At 43.5% G+C, this 19,640-nt stretch overlaps 1 protein-coding gene across 1 annotated transcript in view; it reads right to left on the minus strand.

Annotated features, from left to right (window-relative positions):
* Positions 1-19,640, minus strand: part of vwf (von Willebrand factor) — a 130,717-nt gene that overhangs the window by 66,174 nt on the left and 44,903 nt on the right. Inside the window, exons 18-27 of the mRNA XM_070897528.1 lie at positions 17,913-18,073; positions 17,729-17,832; positions 9,464-9,602; positions 8,303-8,437; positions 7,971-8,117; positions 6,669-6,809; positions 6,461-6,559; positions 4,709-4,865; positions 3,837-3,995; positions 1,219-1,351 (exon numbers count right to left, since the gene is read on the minus strand). Coding sequence (XP_070753629.1) covers positions 1,219-1,351; positions 3,837-3,995; positions 4,709-4,865; positions 6,461-6,559; positions 6,669-6,809; positions 7,971-8,117; positions 8,303-8,437; positions 9,464-9,602; positions 17,729-17,832; positions 17,913-18,073 — 1,375 coding nt within the window. The remainder of the gene's footprint in view (positions 1-1,218; positions 1,352-3,836; positions 3,996-4,708; positions 4,866-6,460; positions 6,560-6,668; positions 6,810-7,970; positions 8,118-8,302; positions 8,438-9,463; positions 9,603-17,728; positions 17,833-17,912; positions 18,074-19,640) is intronic.

A 19,640-nucleotide genomic window follows, 5' to 3' on the forward strand; every position in this document is an offset into this window, starting at 1 on the left:
CAGGCTGCAAACTGTTCATTTGAACTGCACAGCTTCTTTCCAGTGCTAGATATCTTCTGATATTTTCTGATATTCCCACAAGGAACACAACTTCAAATATCTCCTCTTTTTAGGGAATCAGGTCGTTTCCAGGCGAGTACTTGCCTCAGTGGTAACCACTAAACAGGCGACTGAAAAAATATTTTCCAACGGCTTTATTTTAGTACGGAGTAAATCTTAAAGAAAATGCTTCAGTCACTGCTAAGAAAAGTACGGCCTATCTCAATTGTTCGGTAGGTGCAGCTGATTTCTGCTCCTGTCTACACTCAGATATCTACTGACCTGACAACTGACTAACCAAGGGAAATCAGCCAGGCACTGTAGTGTCTCTGCACCTTGTTACAAACTCAAACGAGGCATGTATATATCAGACACGGTTACTCTATGACCTTCACTTTATTCTCAGGACCAAGGAGTGCTGACCCTGGGTGGGACCTCTCCTTTTATACTTGGAACCCAGGTGAGGAGTGTCTCCTGCAAGCTCACCCCCTGTGGTCAGGGTGTGCATTTCAAGGGTACAGGTACAGTGTGCATAAGTTACAGTTACATAACTATTGTCATTGCAAGATGGTGAAATACATGACAGGCACAGGTTTGATTATTGTAATTAGCTCAATGGGGAGGTGTGGGGGGACAGTCAGGGGTGGGAGGCGGAGTATGGCACTCTGTGATCCAGGGCTCCCAGCAGTGAGCAGTGCTCCCAGGGAGCATACCTCAGGAATTCACAGGTGTGTATCTTCCAGCCTCTGGAAACACAAACGCACACATACACAAACACATATACACGTACACAAACATAAGCACTTGGGGATATACAAATATGCACGCAGATACACAAACTAAATGGGACAAATGTTCCAACGCAGGTTGATATTCATTGCATTGCATCTTTTCTAAAAAAGCACTTTTTACAATGATTTTACAAAACTGGTACGTGATGGATAGTGGGTTTGAAAGTCATTGAACCATATTCTGTCACCATAGAGCAAATATTTAGATATAGTAGTAAATATTAGGCACTCACGAGACCCAGAGACTTAAAGCCGTGAGTTTGACAGAATGACTCTTTATTCTGCGTCAGTACTCTTAACCCGCACCCGTAACCCATACCTAAGTGTATGTGGGAGTCTGGAATTGATATTGCATCATAGTGTAGTATCTCAAAGGAAAAGAGCGTACCATTTCTGACATTGTTCTGTTCCTTCATTGATAACGATTGCCTGTCCATCTGGAATGCGTAGTCCCTCATGGACACAGACTGGACACAGTGTAGGGTCGATGCATTTCTGTGAATTTTCATCCAGTATGGTTCCTGTAAGTTATTGGAACAACAAAAAGATGAAGAATGTTGCTGCCAATGGTTTGTCAAATCAATCCCTTTAAAAGGCTTAAAGATGTATCCTCAAAGCCAGTAATGTTTATCTAAAAACTAAACAGCTACAAAAACTATTCTTAAGTTCAACGTCCTTTTATTTATTTCTGCTTTTCTGCTGACTATTTGAATATGCTTGTTTAACTCGTGGGTCTTTGGGAAACTAAGGAGAAAAGAAAGACAGAACTTGCATTTCTATAGCGCCTTTCACGACCATCGGATATCTCAAAGCACTTTACAGCCAATGAAGTACTTTTAGAGTGTAGACACTGTTGTAATGTGGGAAACGTGGCAGCCAATTTGTGCACAGCAAGCTCCAACACACAGCAATGTGATAATGACCAGATAATGTTTCTTTTAATGTTGATTGTGATACAAAGAGAACTATTTCCTCTGGCGGGGGGAGTCCAGAACAAGGAGAAAAAACCTTAAAATTGTGTGGGAAGGGAGGGTGGGTGCAGGGTGGGGCAGACCGAGATGAGGGGCCATCAATACGAGATAGTCACGAATAAATCCAATAGGGAACTCAGGAGAAACTTCTCTCCCCAGAGAGTGGCGAGAATGTGGAACTCGCTACCACAGGGAATGGTTGAGGCGAATAGCATAGATGCATTTAAGGGGAAGCTGGATAAACACTTGAGGAAGAAAGGGCTAGAAGGATATGCTGATGGGGTGAGATGAAGTAGGGGTGGGAGGAGGCTTGTGTGGTTCATAAACACTGGCATGGAGCAGTTGGGCCGAATGGCCTGTTTCTGTGCTGTACATTCTATGTACCTAATCGATAGATTCATTGCTATGATGAGTCAATAACTCCATTATTGTTGGATCATGCTGGATGGTAGAAGATGAACGAGATGGATCTCTGACTATTTGAGTCTTGCGATTTCCGTGGACCTTAGTCCGCCCCCTTGAGTTCAGATGGCGAAGTAGGTTTGGAAAAGCTCGCCATTCGAACACAAGAGTGTAATGGAAGCCTTTCTGTGCAGCAGAGCTGATACTTAACTAAGACAACACTGCCCTGGGCTGTAACGTCTGACCAGCAAAGCAAGGCTCCATTAACCATCGGCAAAAGGTGACAAGGGGTAACCGCCTTCACTGTGAAACAAGTGTTTTGCAATAGTGTTGAGTAAAACCATTGCATGAGTGAGTGAGGGTGTGTATAGAACGAGCTCTGATTACTCGCGGAATCAAACAGTGTAAAAAGCTGAAATATAAACAGAAAATGTTGGGAATGCTCGGCGGGTCAAGTAGTATCCAAGGAGAGAGAAACCGAGCACTAAAAGGAGGTACCAAGGTTGCTGGTGTGAGGAATCTGAATCATCGCAGATAGTTCAAGTTGAAGCAGATCATGCTGACGGTTATACTCCAGGGTAACTCAACCCATTTGCTGCCGAAACCTTCATCTATGCCTTTGTCACCTCCAGCCTAATGGTCCAGTTCAGGTTGTGGCCGTGACCCCCAAAGAAATTATTTTGCAAAATTATTATTTCAGCTCCATTATAAAAAGGTGCTGATGTGCACCTTCGTGGGATTTTTCAGGAGGTAACGCCTGGCATTCCTTCCATCCCTGGAGCAATCGGCTTTTTCCAGGATTACCGGCCTCTATCAGTCAGACAGGAGGAGAAGTGCCAGTGGCCTGGGTGACCACTACCAATAATAACTCCTCTGACCTGAATACTTTGGCAGAATTCAGAGCAGAGGTCTCCGTTGGGTTCATCTCAACGACTACAGTGATATCAGGTCCACAGATTTTCATTTTCCCAATCGCCGTCGATGCAACCAATAAAAATGTTGCCCAATGTGGTTCAGTCCCTGTCACTTATAGTGGGCGTGTTGGTGTTAAAACATTTAGCCCGCTATAAGCGCTGGATGGTGTACCGCTTTTTGGGGACACCGAGAGAGAACGAGAGCAGGAAAGATCCGAAGCTGGGATTGAAGTGACTGTTTTGCCACAGGAAGTGCTTCCCTTCACAGAAGGTGAGATTCTGTCCAGAGAAGTGATCACACGACTCATCTCCAACACTGGGGGAAACATCACCTCTTCCATCTACTGGCTGATGAGTGAAATCTACAACCCTGATGACCACAAAATCTACCGGAATAAAACCCACAGAGATCAGATAAAAAGAACCAGACACAGACACAGAATGATCCGTGGAGGGATTTAAATAGAAATATGATAACAAGGTGAGAAAAGCTAGATGAATTGCCCGAAATAGCTGGCATGCTTAATACTTTATTAGTTTCACCTTTGCAGTGGAAGTGGCAAATGGTTGGTGCCATTTGCCCAACATAGGTGGCTAGTCGTGATAATTGTGGACGGTACAAATGGTGGGGATTTTCTGGCAATATTTGAGGCCAGTCTACAGTCAGCAAAATTTTGGAAATGCTGAATTTTGTCTTCATGGTTGTTTTCCAAACTAACCTGAAGGACAATATGCATGGCATCCTTCTACACACTTCAGAGGGCAGGCTTCCGGTTCGGGATGTTGGCAGGTCCTCGGGCAGGCTGGCGCGCACACGTTGTATCTCCACTCACACACGTATTCTGCTTGACCACCGTTCAGTTCTTCACAGCTCATTGCTTCAGTGTGCAAAAAAATAACACTTTAGTACTTTAACTCAAGAGTGCACCGATACTTTCACTGACAGAGTTTACAATGAACGTTGTCTCTCACAAGTGTCCACAAGATTGTAACATTTGACAAATCTCTATTGCTAGTGCATAGAGGCTTAGTCCTCGAGGTTTTCTGTTCATGGAGATCCATGAATTCCTGATCTGCACACTTCATGGAGGGAGGTTCAGCACCAGCAATGCAGATTCATACATTGAACCTTATTTTTTTTAAAGGAACTCTCCTTATGAGATGTGTGACTTTGTGATCCAGTTGGGGGGTGGTGCGGGGTGGCTGGTGAATATAACAAAGGCAAAAATATTCTTCTTTAAGACCTACTGGGTAAATTGGGGTTAGCATAAAAATTGTCCATTCCACAGCTGAATTAACAACTCCTTTGACACGTATGCTTGTTTAAATGGTTCATTAGCTGCTTTATAAAGGATCACTGTTATAGGTACATCTTAAACCACTAGTATTTTTTATTACTGCTAATAAGATCACATTCTCAGCAGCTACACATTTTACAGAGGCTTGTACTCAACTTCATTAATGGAAAATACTGTTCTTTGCCTACATTAGTCCATAGCAAAATAACCTAAAACACACTTTTGGATAACGAACAATTCTAATTTTCTGGAATTTTCTAAACCAAAAGCGAGTTCCTATCCAGGTTACTTACGACACAGATTGGTTGTCCTCCACTGGACAAGAACGCCAAGTTGTGCACATTCATGTGCATAGGCTGCAATAGCATTGCAAAGACAGAGGCACTCTCCAGTAGAGTCACAGGAGCAGGTGTCATACACACAAATCTCCCAGAAGGGTTGAGGGTCGACCTATTAAAAAAAGCAATCATAGAATGAACGGTTGGAGAGTGTAACTCCATGGCTAAATATAATCATTAAGAATTTATCCTTCACCGACCTCTCTTTGCTTTTTTTTTTTAAGTTTTACTTTTTCAAATACAGTACTTGTAGTCAGAGAATCTCTCCATCCTTCGAGGCCAGAGGCAGTGAGGAAAGCATTGAGTAACATAATACAACGGAACCCACATCACTAAATCTGTTTTCTATCTTTGGATTCACTGGTGTTGGTCTCCTTACTATTTGCTCAAACCTGAGGCTCATGAAACTCAAACTTACTGTCAATCAAATTCTAGATTAAACCAATCACTCATGTTGAGGTTTTTCTAACAGTGTTCCATATAAGGTCAGACTCTGCCTATCCATTACACCCTTCGTCCTCACTGTCTACATCCTCCAGAGTGTATCGAGATGTGCTCATGCATGTAATGGGTGATGTGAGTCACAGAGTGCTGTAAGATGCTACTGGATTCCGTGATACTGGGACTGCTAGGTGGCACCTATGACAAGTTTACAAAAACAGAAAAGGATGTTATATATTTCACTGAAAGACACCCATTTAAACAAAACTACATGGCAATAAACTGTGTGCCATCGTGGTGTGCTTGAGTGCATACATGAAAGCTTCACTGTGAAAGTTGCTTGACTGTTCCCTGGTAAGGAAACATTAGTGTGTATTAGTGTGTACGAGCTGGAGTTCCTGCTCACTGACCCACTGAACATTGATAGAGTGGATGCCCTTTCAGTTCATGTACACCATGCCATTTTGTCCAGGGGTCCGACTGGCCATATGGGTGCCATCATTGGCCTCTTGGACTTTGGGAAGTCCAGTAGTAGAATTAAATAGGGCAGTTGTGTCATTTTGCATGGCAATGAGCAGGAGGCCTATTGAGTGTGGAGCGGTCAGCAACACCCTTCCCTGTGGGTCAGGCTGTCTGCAGATCTCCTTGAAGCAAATGACATAGCTCTACAACTGCCTTTGTGCTAACCAGAGCCTGGCGAGGCATGTTGCTTTGGTCATTGCCGGATAAGGTGTGCCAAGTCATGCAGATATGTTCGGTGACGTAATGGCGAGCGCAAGCAGTTTGGCTCTGGTGCCTGATCACTTCCTGGCATGACGTCAGTGACCCTCTTCCAGCATTAAAAATTGTTGTTGCGGCGCCATGAAAACGAGCCCCATATTTAACGTGAACTATTTAACCTTAAATTGCTATTATAAAATTTGGCTTAAGGGTTCCCTGCCACACATGTGGGAATGCGGATTGCTTTCAATGTGAGACTTAAAACTGGGAGGCAAGGTTAGGGCGAGAGAGGGCCTCCAGTTGAAACTGTAAATGCAGTAAAATTAACTGTAAATTCGTTATGCCTGTATAATGAAGCTGTCACCGTAATTGCCAGTTGAAAACATGGGTTGGCAAATAATGCCCATACACTTGGAGCAGGCAACCTCTTGCTGAAAGAATTTCAGAGTCCCAGCTAGCTGGATTAATGCTGTCAGGACTATTCCAGCACATGACAATCTTTATATGTTAATTCAGTTCATTAAAGGTTTTGGAAAGAAATCTTACCAGGTGCGCACATTCACTGAACAGGCTACTTTTTATGATGCCACATGAATTTTCAACTAATGCTTGCTTCAAACTGTTTCCAGTGCACGGAGAAGGTGTCTGGGAAATGGAATAAGATCAGAACAAATGTTTAACTCAAGCCGAAGTCTATTCTCTTTGTAACACGGCGTTAACAGACCAATACGCATAGCACAGATCGAGAAATTACCTGAAAGGCATCTGCACACAAATGTTTCACTGTCCATGAATTCCCAAAGTCAATGGGCTCAATCTCAAGCTGATTGCCGCTGCCCAGCAAATCATTATTTTCATTTCCATCAAAATTACCACACAATCCACAGACATTACCCTGTTTCACAGAAAGTGGGGGGGGGGGGGGGTTTAAAGAAGGCAAATGTAGGTTACATTTCTTTAAATAAAACTGCATTTAGCATGAATAATTTCAGTTGAAATACAACAACAACTTGTATCTATATAGCACCTTTAATGCAATGAAACGTCCCAAGGCGCTTCACGGGAGTATTATGAGGTCAAACAATTTGAAACCGAGCCGCATAAATAGAAATTAGCGCAACAGTACATAAATATTTCTTCCAACCCTTTCATAGTTGTATATCGAAGTGTTATGATGGTAAATCATTTTAATTCTTTAATATTTCTTGGCAGGCATTATTGTTTACAAGAAACACCAAAAGGTAAAGACAATGCCAATTTCCTAGAATTATTTGAAAAAGGGATAAAATGGTAAAAAACCAAAGGAAAAAGATTAAAATAGCTTAATATTTCATTGCTTTTGCAGGTGCCTTTTCCAGATAAATGCCCTGAAGCTACTGACTATAAGAGCAGCGAAACAATGAATTGTACTATTTTATTATTTTTTATATTGTCTGACCTTTGAATTTATATTAAATGTACAGTACAGAAACAGCTAATTTGGCCCCACTGGTCTATGCTGGTGTTTATGAGCCTCTTCCCACCCTATTTCATCTACCCCTATCAGCATATCCTTCTATTCCTTTCTCCCTCGCGTGCTTATCTAGCTTCCCCTTAAATGCGTCTATGCTAATCGCCTCAACCACTCCATGTGGTAGTGAGTTCCACATTCTAACCACTCTCTGGGTAAAGAATTCTCTCCCAAATTCACTATTGGATTTATTAGTGACTATCTTATATTTATCACCCCTAGTTTTGGACTCCCCACAAGTGGAAATATTTTCTCTACGTCTACCCTATTGAAACCTTTCATAATCTTAAAGATCATTATCAGGTCAACCCCCAGCCTTCTATTTTCTAAAGTAAAGAGCCCCATTGATGTAAGTACATCCATAGAAAAGGACAGTTCCCTCCAACCTGAAAGTGTTCTGTATGGCTGGCAGTTGTATGTAGCTCAATCAAAGACCACTTTCTTTTTAGCATTTAAGTATTATCCAGTTTGTTACAGTCTGATCCCAATAAGAAAGAAGAAAGGAATGGATGGAAGGAAAGGAAAGGAAAGAAGAAATAAACTCACCTTGTACTGGCCGTGAAGTTGAACAGAGATTCGACTGCCCTTGTCCCAAAGTATAGAAATCTTTTTACCCAATAAAATGATGTAGTAAAGACCAGACTTGAATATCTGCATGTCTTTTTCATTCTTCATGGGCGTGTTGATAGTCACCTGACCAAAGAAGCACATGAGTCAAAACCTAATGTGAAAAAGTGATATTTTTAAATGCTGTGTTGGAAATGCACTTTTAACAAAGGCACAAAGACTAATTTACTACACGACGCCAAAAGCTAACAGGGAAAAAAAGATATGAACAAGCATTCCAGCCTGAATTGGCACGGTGTTCCATCACATACCTCGCTTCCAAACAGCTCCAACTCTCCTCCGTCATATAACACAATGATGTCTTTCGAACATTCTTCCCCTGGCAAGCCACAGCCAGTGTGTTCCACCAATATGCGAAATGTCCCTTCATTCCCACCACAACTATCCTAAAAAAAATGAATAATAACTTCAAAAGGTGATGAAGGAAGCAAATAAATTGTGTGGTCCTTTACAATTTTCACAGGTATGGGAGATTTGGAGCAAAGAAAGTTCTTTCATCAGGAACAGAATTCGAGAATTGGGTGGCAGAGTTAAGGGTAATATAATAAAATAGGAAAATTCTGAAGATTTTTTTAAATTAAGAGATTGATTTAATTCTTAAATTAAGAGATTGATTTAAAGGTGGAATAGAAACCTATGTCAAGATTTAATTCCTGTTAGTTAAAGGATACAGTGGTATTTGATCTAGAATTGCAGTAAAGAAAGACTTGCATTTATATAGCGCCTTTCATGACCACCAGGCGCCTCAAAGCACTTTACAGCCAATGAAATACTTTTGGAGTGTAGTCACTGTTGTAATGTGGGAAATGCTGCAGCCAATTTGCGCACAGCAAACTCCCACAAACAGCGCTGTGATAATGACCAGATAATCTGTTTTTGTTATGTTGATTGAGGGATAAATATTGGCCAGGACACCAGGGATAACTCCCCTGCTTTTCTTCAAAATAGTGCCATGTGATCTTTTACATCCACCTGGGAAAGCAAACAGGACCTTAGTTTAACATCTCATCCAAAAGACAGCACCACCGACAGTGCAGCACTCCCTCAGCACTACACTGGAGTGTCAGCCTAGATTTGTGTGTTCAAGTACCTGGAGTGGGACTTGAACCCACAACCTTTTGACTCAGAGACAAGTGTGCTACCCATTGCACCACAGCTGACACTGACAGACACAGTAATGAAACTATTCGGTGGTTTGGAAGAGTAGGCTAGATGTACTAATGGTTTCTCCTGCCCAAAACAGTACTATGCTACCGTGGTATTCAAAAGCTCAGTTACTTACCTTACAAGGATAAGGACATAAAGGACAATATGGAGCCTTGCCTGCCAGGAGCACGTAATGGGAAATCCACATAGTTCCCCACCTATTGGAAGATAAGGAAAAAAGCCACAACAGTGGATATACTTCTTACCTGAACCAGGACATACTGACATTTTCCTGGGAATGTATACTTCAGACCATCGAACGTTATGTAGTGAGCCTCACCCACTCCGATGCAGGTGCCTTTGCAGACCTTGTCAGTGCAGTGCCACCTGCGATTGAGACACTTACTGCAAAAACAAACGGCAACCAAAGTTAGCTGCTAATTTCAATTGAATAGTGTCAACCATCCAGTACAGAATAAACAGTTTGCACTCAATTTTGAGACTGGAACAAAAGGTCAGTGAATAAACATGTTCCTTCCTCCCAAGTCTGGGATCACTGATGTCAGCAGTCATGCCCCACCACTGCCTCAATTTACATCAAGTAACTCAACACAGGCCAAGGATACAAGTGGTGACCTTCATACTGTGGCTCAGTTCCACGCTATGTATGCACTTATCCTCTAAATCACAGGAATGCTGTAAAAAAAAACTTTTCCAGGAACAGTGCACTTCCATATATTTACTATGATCTAATGCCATTCACACAAGCAAATCTCAATTTAACCTTTAGTAACCCTTTAAGAAAGTAATAATTTACATTTATGTAGCACCATTCACGTTCTTAGCATACCCCAAGTGTTTCTACACCAATGCGTTACTTTTGCAGTGCAATCACTGTGGTAGACAAGCGTGGCAGCCAACTGGCACACAGCAAGGTCCTACAAACTGTATGGGAAACTGGTTATGGGGAGAGACTTGTGGCACAGGAACTATTTTCACTGAAGCAGAGTCTCAATATAGATTTTTTAAATTATGGAGATTTTTATTCAAAGTGACTAGGGAAGGATTATTTCCTATGGTTGGAAAGTCGGTGACAAAGAGTCATGAATTTAGAATGATCACTAAGAAAGTGAGGATAGAAGTTAGGAGAAATGTCTTTATACTGAAGATTGTTGGAGCATGGATGACTTTTGACAGGGAGTGGAAGAAACCATTGCTCCTTTTAAAAGAAAATTTAATAATTATTTGAAGCAGAGAACAAGGCTATGGGGAGAGAGCAGGTTAGTTTAGCATTGCTGCAGCAAAGAACAAGCACAGTCACAGCGAGCACACACCCTCCTTCTGTGCCACAAACTTCAGTAACGGAGATACTTGACCAATTCATCTGCTTTGTTTGTGGGGTGAATGTTGGGCAGGACACTGGGAGAACTCCCCACTCTTCTGTGGAAAGTGTCTTAGGATCTTTTACATCTCTCCACATTTTACAATGCTCCACAGGCAGAATGGGCCTTGGTTTCATGTCCCATCCAAAAGGCGCTTCCAACAATGCAGCACTCTTCCAGTACTACATTGAAATGTCAACCTACATTATGCACTCAACACTTGCTCAAACCCACAACCTTCTAACCCAGAGGCCCAAATAGTATCATCAAACCAACTCAATTTCATGTAAATTCCGGATTCCACGGAACTCATTTCAAGCAGGCAGTGCATTACCAGCACATTACTGCCAGGCAATAAGTAGCCACCTGCTATACTCCACTTTCTACCAGCTGCACATAACGTTGCCATGGTTATTTTATTCAGATCCCTGGAAAGGCTGTGACACTCACTGCCCTGAGTTCATACATTTGTTTAAAACAAAATAGAAATGGCTGAAATCTTAACCCGAGTGAGGAGGAATACCAGCCGTTCGCTCTCTAATTATAGGAAAGTATTTAAAATAAAACGTGCTTGGCCCTAACTTTCCAGTCTGAACCAGATGTATTCACTTACCTTCAAGCCACGATTTCCAATGTAAAATTCCCTGATTCCTACCCAGGGCTGAATTTAAATGTGTAACTAAAGCTCGGAAATGCCTGCTGACATAAGGACGTATGTCAACAGAAATTGTTTGGGCCATTTGCTTTCTGCCAGGTCAGCGCTGTGTATGAAATCCAAGCCCTGCTTCCCTGCCGGTGGTGATACTGAATGTGCGAGATTGTCAGTAGTGACGAAAATCTCACTATCAGCACTGATTGATGTTGGAGCCTGTAATTTCCCCACTTTCACACATAGCGTGTGCAGTGCATTAATCACCCCCACAGTTTGGGAACTGATCCCTTGCACTCTTGGACCTAGAAATTCATGTCGGGCGGTATCAGATTGGCCACCTGTTCTACACAGCGCCTGATATTACTTCCACAATGTTGCGTATAACGGGAGATCGATTCGATAACGCCCGTTTTGCGTCACCACCTGAAATGGGTTGCTGGGCCCCGATCTCTTTTTGATGCCACCCACTTGTAAGCTCAAAGATTTGCTTTCTCGTCTCTCACTGTATTTAATGTAAGAGGATGAAGAAGGGATTTTTTTTTTCCAAAGTGCATTAGTGCCACCCACATGGTCCTTCTAATAATATGAGGGGATACATGCCCAGTTTGCGAGTGATCTCCAGCAAACCAATTGATTCACCTACTTTATAATCATGTGTCATTTCCTCTCAGTACCAGAGTATTGGTTCTCATGCCAGCAGCTTCCAGCTCTGCCACCACCACTTGCTCCTCCTCACCAGTATACTGTGACTCACGTGGCACTGCCATCTCACGCTCACTGTCCATGTGATGTGCTGGACTGGTTTTGATCACCTGAGGGGTTTGGAGAGGAATTTTCCCGAGTATTTCTCCTTTTTTGGCCATGGGGATTTTTCTCCCTCTTTTTTTTTGCCTCTCCCAGGAGATTGCGTAGCTGCGGAGGGAGAGGAAGGGGGGCGGGTAGTGTTTAGTCATGATGCTCCGGCCAGCGTGAGTGTGGGGCAGGCCTGATGGATCAGATGGTCATTTCCTGCCATCCATTTTGTGTGTTCGTATCGAAATCCTACATGGTGTGTAGTGATGCTGGTGTGTGCAAGAGTTGCTGAGAAGCCTACAAGGCGAGGTGGGATTTTGGCTGCTTGCTCCAGGCTAATAGTAGTGTCGACAGGCCTACAGAAACCGCAGACACATACCTTATAATAATGGCACCAAAAGACTTATGCGTAGATTTCCCCCCCGGAGCAGTGTTGGTTCAGCCTGCTGGCAGAGCCAGTCAGCCGAAGGCACTATGGTCCCCCCGGGAGGCCCTGCCCTCAAGTTAAACCAGGCCTCATTACCATAGAGCCATCAGGCTATAGGTGGAAAATGAGAGCCCTGCTGCAATATTGGGATGCCTGGCTGGAGTCAGTTTTTGCAGAGTGGAGGGGAACCTGATAAGCAGAAGAGTCCAAGTTGTCTTTGCCAAGCATGGGGGAGCACTCCTGCTCCTCCTACAACTTTTGAAAATGTTTTGAGGCAGATAGAATTCAATAGTTGTAAAGCTGAGGTGGTACATTTTGGTTAAAAATAAAAGTAATCATTATAGTTAGAACAGTGGAAAGCTAGGTGATGTGGAAGAGCAGAGGGATTTCTGAGTGCAGGTTCACAAGACATCAAAAGCAACATCTCAAATGGATAAGGCCATCAAAAAAGCTAATAGAATATTGGGTTTTGTGGCAAGAGGTATGGAATATAAAAATCGAGATGCAATAAAGAATCAATATAAAATCTTAGTAGCACAGTTGGAGTTCTGTGTTCCGTTTTGGCCTTGACACTGTAGGAATAATGTTAAGGCAACAGAGGGAGTGCAATACAGATTCACGAGGGACGCTGTCTGGAATAAGGGAATATGAAGAAAGACTTGAAAAACTAAGGCTGTTTTCATTAGAATAGATGAGGTAACTTGTGCAATTTGATAGAGATGGCAAAACTATGAAACGATGGGTCAAAGTTCATAGACCTTTTCCAGTAGTTGAGGGGTCCAGAAAAAGGGAACATAGATACAAGAGCAAAAGCAAAATACTGCGGATGCTGGAAATCTGAAATAAAAACAGAAAATACTGGAAATACTCAGCGGGTCAGGCAGCATCTGTGGAGAGAGAAACAGAATTAACGTTTCAGGTTGGTGACCTTTCGCCAGAACTAAACTGCTGAGCATTTCAAGCATTTTCTGTTTTTATTTAACATAGATACAAGATAAGTGTAAAAAATTTAGGACCGAAAACAGGAGAAAGGTCTTTACCCAGAGGGTTGTGAGGCTACGGAATGCATTATTGGGGTTAGTGATTGAAACAGAGACCATGGGCAGAATTTTCCCATTGCCGTGCGTGTGGGTTTGGAGACAGGTCGGCAGTAAAAATCCTGGAAATAGCGAGCGGGTTGGGAACTCACCACCATCCTGCCCACCCACACCCAGGCAAAGGTAAAAGTGCTGGCCCATGTCATCATTTATGAATAAGTTAGATATGTGATTGAAGGAAAGAGGGATAAAGGAGTCTGTGAACAGGGTGGGCACATGGGATTAGGACCACCGCTCAGGTGGAGGATAAACACCAACATGGATTGTTTGGGCAGAACGGCCTGTTTCCATGCTGTAATTTCAGCATAAAACAGTTTCAGATGTAAGTTGCAGCTTGCATTTGTGCTGTGTAGGAGTTCTGAGTAGAGCGCTTGCTTTGGGAGTCTTGTGTCGGGCATGTGGACGATGTGGCCTGCCCAACGGAGCTGGTCGAGTGTGCTCAGTGCTTCGATGCTGGGGATGTTGGCCTGATCAAGAACACTGACGTTGGTGCGTCTATCCTCCCAGTGGATTTGCATGATCTTGCGGAGACATCGTTGGTGGTATTTCTCCAGCGATTTGAGGTGCCTGATGTATATGGTCCACATCTCTGAGTCATACACTGCAGGCGATCTCCAGGTGAGCAGAGGAAATGTTTCAAGGACACCCTCAAAGCCTCCTTGATAAAGTGCAACATCCCCACCGACACCTGGGAATCCCTGGCCAAAGACCGCCCTAAGTGGAGGAAGAGCATCCGGGAGGGCACTGAGCACCTCGAGTCTTGTCGCCGAGAGCATGCTGAGGATAAGCGCAGACAGCGGAAGGAGCGTGCGGCAAACCAGACTCCCCGCCCATCCTTTCCTTCAACCACTTCTGTCCCACCTGTGATAGAGACTGTAATTCCTGTATTCGACTGTACAGTCACCTGAGAACTTACTTTTAGAGTGGAAGCAAGTCTTCCTCGATTTCGAGGAACTGCCTATGATGATGATGTATTTGTGCCCTGCTGTAGGGTTACGTGGAAGATTATATGGCTGCTTTGGATGGGGCAACAGTAAAAGAGTAACCAGTTGTGGCATGTAAATTGGGGCAGCTACTCAACATAGAAAGTAAATCAGGAACATTAATTAGCAGCATTCATTAGGTTTATCTTCTTGCACATTTGAAACAAAGCCCCTTGCATGCTAGCAACACCAATCACCTAACCAGCTATCTGTCGAGAGGCATTTTGCTGCATTATTTTGATAAAATATCCGTGAATCCTGCAGTGCATGATCCAGTAGCCTCCATTGTCCAGGAATTTTGCACTTGAAAACCCATTCTCTATTGTTGCAAGCAGGAATGCAGCCACTTGAAGCCTGCTCTTGATCTTTAAATCAAGCTCAGATGTTAACCTCGTGCAGACATTCTATCAGGCCTCCTAATAATCATGCTCGCAGTGAATAGACAAAATATATTGGGCGGAAATGATCGTGTGGGTTCAGTCAGGCTAAGTACTCTCATTGCACCATTTGCAGCAAGTTTAGATGTTAATATGGTGAGTCCCACCATCCAGCAGAAAAGAGCACATTTTCCAATTATCGCATTCCCAGCAGGGAACCACATCCACTGCGAGCGCAGATCAGGAAGTCTCTGCACGTGACCACCACAATTTTTCATCAGTTAGCACAAGAAATTATGGGAAGAGCATTTCCCAGAAGTGATTTCATAAAATATGTCGGATATATTTTTTTCTTTTCTTGGCAAAGAGTGCAAGATTTCAAATGAAGATTTTTCTAATGTCTCCTCCTTACCATTGTTTATAATCCAGAGGGCTACATAGAAAAAGGAAGTTAACTGGTCAACTGATTTCATTCGCTGGAGGGAATTTTGCATGTTTTGAGTTCATTTTTTTTCCTCAGCTAGAAGAACAAACTAAAAAGATTCATGAAATTCTGAGCAGAATACCATACTTTATTAAATCTCCCAATTAAAGAAAGCTCCTCCCAGATTACTATTGACAACACACTCTAGGCTAAAAAAATGACAATGAACAATGTTATTTCCAAGTGTGTAATGCTCAGTGTCTGACATTTTAATAGAATTACGGTATTAATCCTTTTATGCTAAATGGTTTTATGTCTCCATTAAAAAAGTGGAGACAGGAGCCTGTTAAATGTTCGCCTGATGACAACCACCAACAGCGATTTCCAGGCTCATGTTCTGACAAGCTGCTAGACATCAGACATTGCCGTTTGACAACAAAAGGCTGCTAGCGATCAAGTGAAAGCAGACAGCGGTTGTTTCCAGTCAGTGGGAAGGATGCATACTGAAACTTGTTTTCACAGGGCCGATTAAATAACTTGTGTCAGGAGAGTGGTGCTGGAGGAATGCTCTGTTTATTGAACAGAAGTCGTGTAGAGACAGGAACTGATGCAGCAGACAGCTCCCCGAATGAAGTTAACTTTGCAGAGAAGTTAGCACAATAAATGTAGGAACGTTAGTTTAGTTGAGATCTTGGGACAACCCAGTAAGGGCCGATTTATCGTCATTGAGGTTATCTGATCATCTTATGAAAACTACACACGACTCCCCATCCACCTCTCGGTTTGTATGTTGTATACATGCCAACTTGCTAAAGTACAGTACAATTGTCTGACAACTTAATCATTGTAACGCAATAAACAATTGGCAGGAAATACCAAAAAGAACTCTTGAAATGTCACGAAATCCAGGCTCATTGATTTACAAACATGGGGACAGAGAATGCACACAAGGTAATGACACGCCTTTTCCTGTACTATTGTTTGCTTTAGCTCTCCGTGATGTTGTTTCTAGTTATTGATGCCGCACCTTTTTCTGTTATAAAAATAATAGATCAACATATCTGCGGATGTGTGCACTTGTGAAACCCTCAGTCCTAACATTGCTCAGCTCCGAAGCCTTACGCTTCCGAATGCTCGCTCTTGATGCAGAGCCTTTCCCATCAGGAGCACGCGTCCAGAGTGAGGCACTGGTTTTAACCCAGCACCCCCCCCACCCCATCCCACCCCACCTGGCGGAAACCGGGTAGGGGAGCAGTTAAAATCTGATCCCGCTACCTTCCCGATGTGTCCCAATGTTAACCTGCTCTTTTGAGCAGACAAGCAGGATACCCGTAAGAAGGCAGCGGGGGCTTTCTTTAAATATGCAGATTGGGTCCCGATGATGTAATCGGGTCACGACAGCAATATTAGTCGGAGGCCTGAGCGGAGGAGCAGTGAAGGATCCTCCATCAGGCCAGACCTGCCTGAGAGGGTAATCGTGGGCCAAAAGAGGCCAAGGAAGCTAAGTAACGACATTTAATTTTAGTATTCTGTAGGCCAGGAGTGCTTCTATGCACGTCACAAGGTAGCCTTGGGTCTCCCTTGCCCCTGAGTTTCCCCTCAACTGTCCCGCTGATTGTGTTCAGATCACCCCCTCATCACTTACCTCGGCCCCTGGCTCTGGCCTCCTATTTGCGAATTCTCACTCCCGCCCAACAGCCAGAGAGTACACTTGGCTGGGAGCAGGCAGGTCAGCAAGGAAAGTTATGGTAATGACGCCCTGCTACCATGACCGGCCAGGCCTCCAGGTCCCCGGACTCACCGGCATCATCGCCCGCTTCGGCGATCACACAAATCAGACCCGTCCTCTGACCTGAGTGTCAAACATTCAATTATATGGGCCATGAAGCCGGAGAATGATCCTGCTCTCACCCGATATCTCCAGCAGAAACCAGTAATGATCACAAGACGGAACCCCCCCTCCCTAGCCCAGAGGTGCGAAGGCCCCGAGCACCACCCTGGCTGAGAACACAGCACAGACCTGGGATCAAACATGGCATCTTCCTGGTCTGTACGACTCACTTGATGGCTGCCTAAACTGGCTGTGAGGAGTAATATTCTGACTGGTGCCTGGTCGAGACCCTTGCCTGCAGCGTCCAGATAATGGAAAGTCAGGCAAGCATTGCTCATGAATTTCTGACGGTTGGATGGCTGTGAGCAGCATGTGACCCGAGTTCTGATCTGTGCTCTCGGTGGGTGAGGCTTCGCATCAGACATTTAAAGTTACAAAATTATACCTGACATAAATATGTCCAACAATTTTTTTGCATCCAATAATTTTCTGACATAACATTTGCAATGAACATCAGGTAGTTCCAAACATGCCTGCATTAATTACAGTAAGTAAAATGACATTACCAGGTATTGCAGTCCTGCGTTATAGATTCTCCAGGGGCATATTCTTTGCCATTGTGTAGACACGGACACATTTGTGGAGAAATGCAAAGGTTCCATTCTTTTACCTGAAGCACAGATCATATGTAAGGTATGCATTCAGAGGTGGGTACAGTGCACAGTTTCATTGTGTGTTCAGGGTTCTCACCTTCCCAGGAGGACACATGCAACCCGATGTGCATTTTGAGCTCACGCAATCAAATTCATAGTTCTGACATGTCTTCATGCATTCAATGCCTTTTGCTGTAGGGTCATCTTCTGGGCAATAAAATTCCATCATTGGTGGGCTGCAACTTATCTCTCGCTTGGCTGAAGGAAAGATGTTTGGAGTTCAGTTTCAACCAGATGTTTTTTTATTAAAAAAGCTTAGAAGATATATGCCATTTTAGTAATTTAAGGCCCAAATTTCCCCATGAGTTGCACCGTTTTTTTTGGTGTAACTTCATTTTTCTGGTCTATCTTAAATGTTGCAAATATGACCATTTAATTTACACCAGTGTAAGTGAGTTAGTTAGGTTTTTGTTAGGTCAGTTTTTTTTTCAAAAGGGGACCTTCCCAGCCACTTACACCATTTATGCCAATTTAGCCAGAAAAAAGTTGTACTAAACTAACTTAGGGCAGCGTATGTGTCCACTTCTGTCTGCATAAAGACCTTACTTTCAGTTAAGGAATCGGTGCAAGTAACTACATTTCAAGCACCACCAAGCACCAAACAAAGCACAAAAAGTAATAAGCAATTAATTAACAAATGAAATATAAGGAACCCTGCACCTAAAGCACCAAGACCAAAGTAATAAGCAATCAATAAATAAAAAATAAAAAAATAGAAGGAACCCTGCACCTAAACAACATTTCAAGCAGCACCAAGCACCAAAGAAAGCACAAGCAGTAATAACAATTCAATAAAAAAAGAAAGGAGTGAAGTAAATAATTAAAGTAACAAATAAAAGTACTGCATCAATTTCTACCTTTAACTGAACGGGCAATTAAGAAATCGGCGCAGGTAAGTAAGTAAGGACCTGCACCCAAGCACCAAACATTGCAAATAAAAGTTTAAATAACTCATTAAAAATAAAGAACTCAGGTAAACAATTGAATGACAAATAAATAATTGTAGTAAATCCTACCCTGACTTGAACTCGGCCTGGGAAGGCAGCGGGCTGGCCTGTACGGGAGGCCATTCGGCCTGGGAAAGGGGCGGCCATCAAAGACGCATTGGAAGGCTGAAGGGAGGGGGAGGAAAGGCTGAACTGGCTGGGCTCAGCACACACCGGCAAGCCCTTCGGCCAGGGCTGGGGGGGGCGGAGTGCGAAGCAGAGCGACCGAACACGGCATCGGTGGGGGGAGTAGGAAGGGAGAGAGAGAGAGAGAGAGAGAGAGAGAGAGAGAGAGAGAGAGAGAGAGAGAGAGAGAGGAGAGAGAGAGAGAGAGAGCTGCTGACTGGCCTTCGGGGGGGTGGGGGGGGGCGACTGAACGCGGCATCTTAATTTGCATACAAACAGCAACACAGGCAGGACACGGCTGCAAGTTTCGACGCTACTGCGCATGTGCGAACACCGTACCTGACGCCACTGCGCATGCGCGATGCTGCCGGCACTAATTTTGGCGCACGGCTGTAGCTCCGCCCCCCCCACTGTTTAATCTGTGCGCACCAGGGCACTCCAGACTCTTTAGAACGGCCAAGCTGGGGCCATTTTTTTCCGGTGCTGTTTCCAGCGCTCAAAAACGGCGCATAAAGGTTAAGTACGGCAAAAAAATGGGTTGGCCAAAATTGGGCCCATGAATTGTACCACACTTCCACTGTGTGGATCTCTTATGGACTAAAAACCTTAATAGATGGTTACTTAGGGTATGAAACTTTTTTTTTTTAAAAAAG

Source organism: Pristiophorus japonicus, chromosome 13 (genome assembly GCF_044704955.1).
Source record: "Pristiophorus japonicus isolate sPriJap1 chromosome 13, sPriJap1.hap1, whole genome shotgun sequence".
Taxonomy (NCBI): Eukaryota; Metazoa; Chordata; class Chondrichthyes; family Pristiophoridae; genus Pristiophorus; species Pristiophorus japonicus.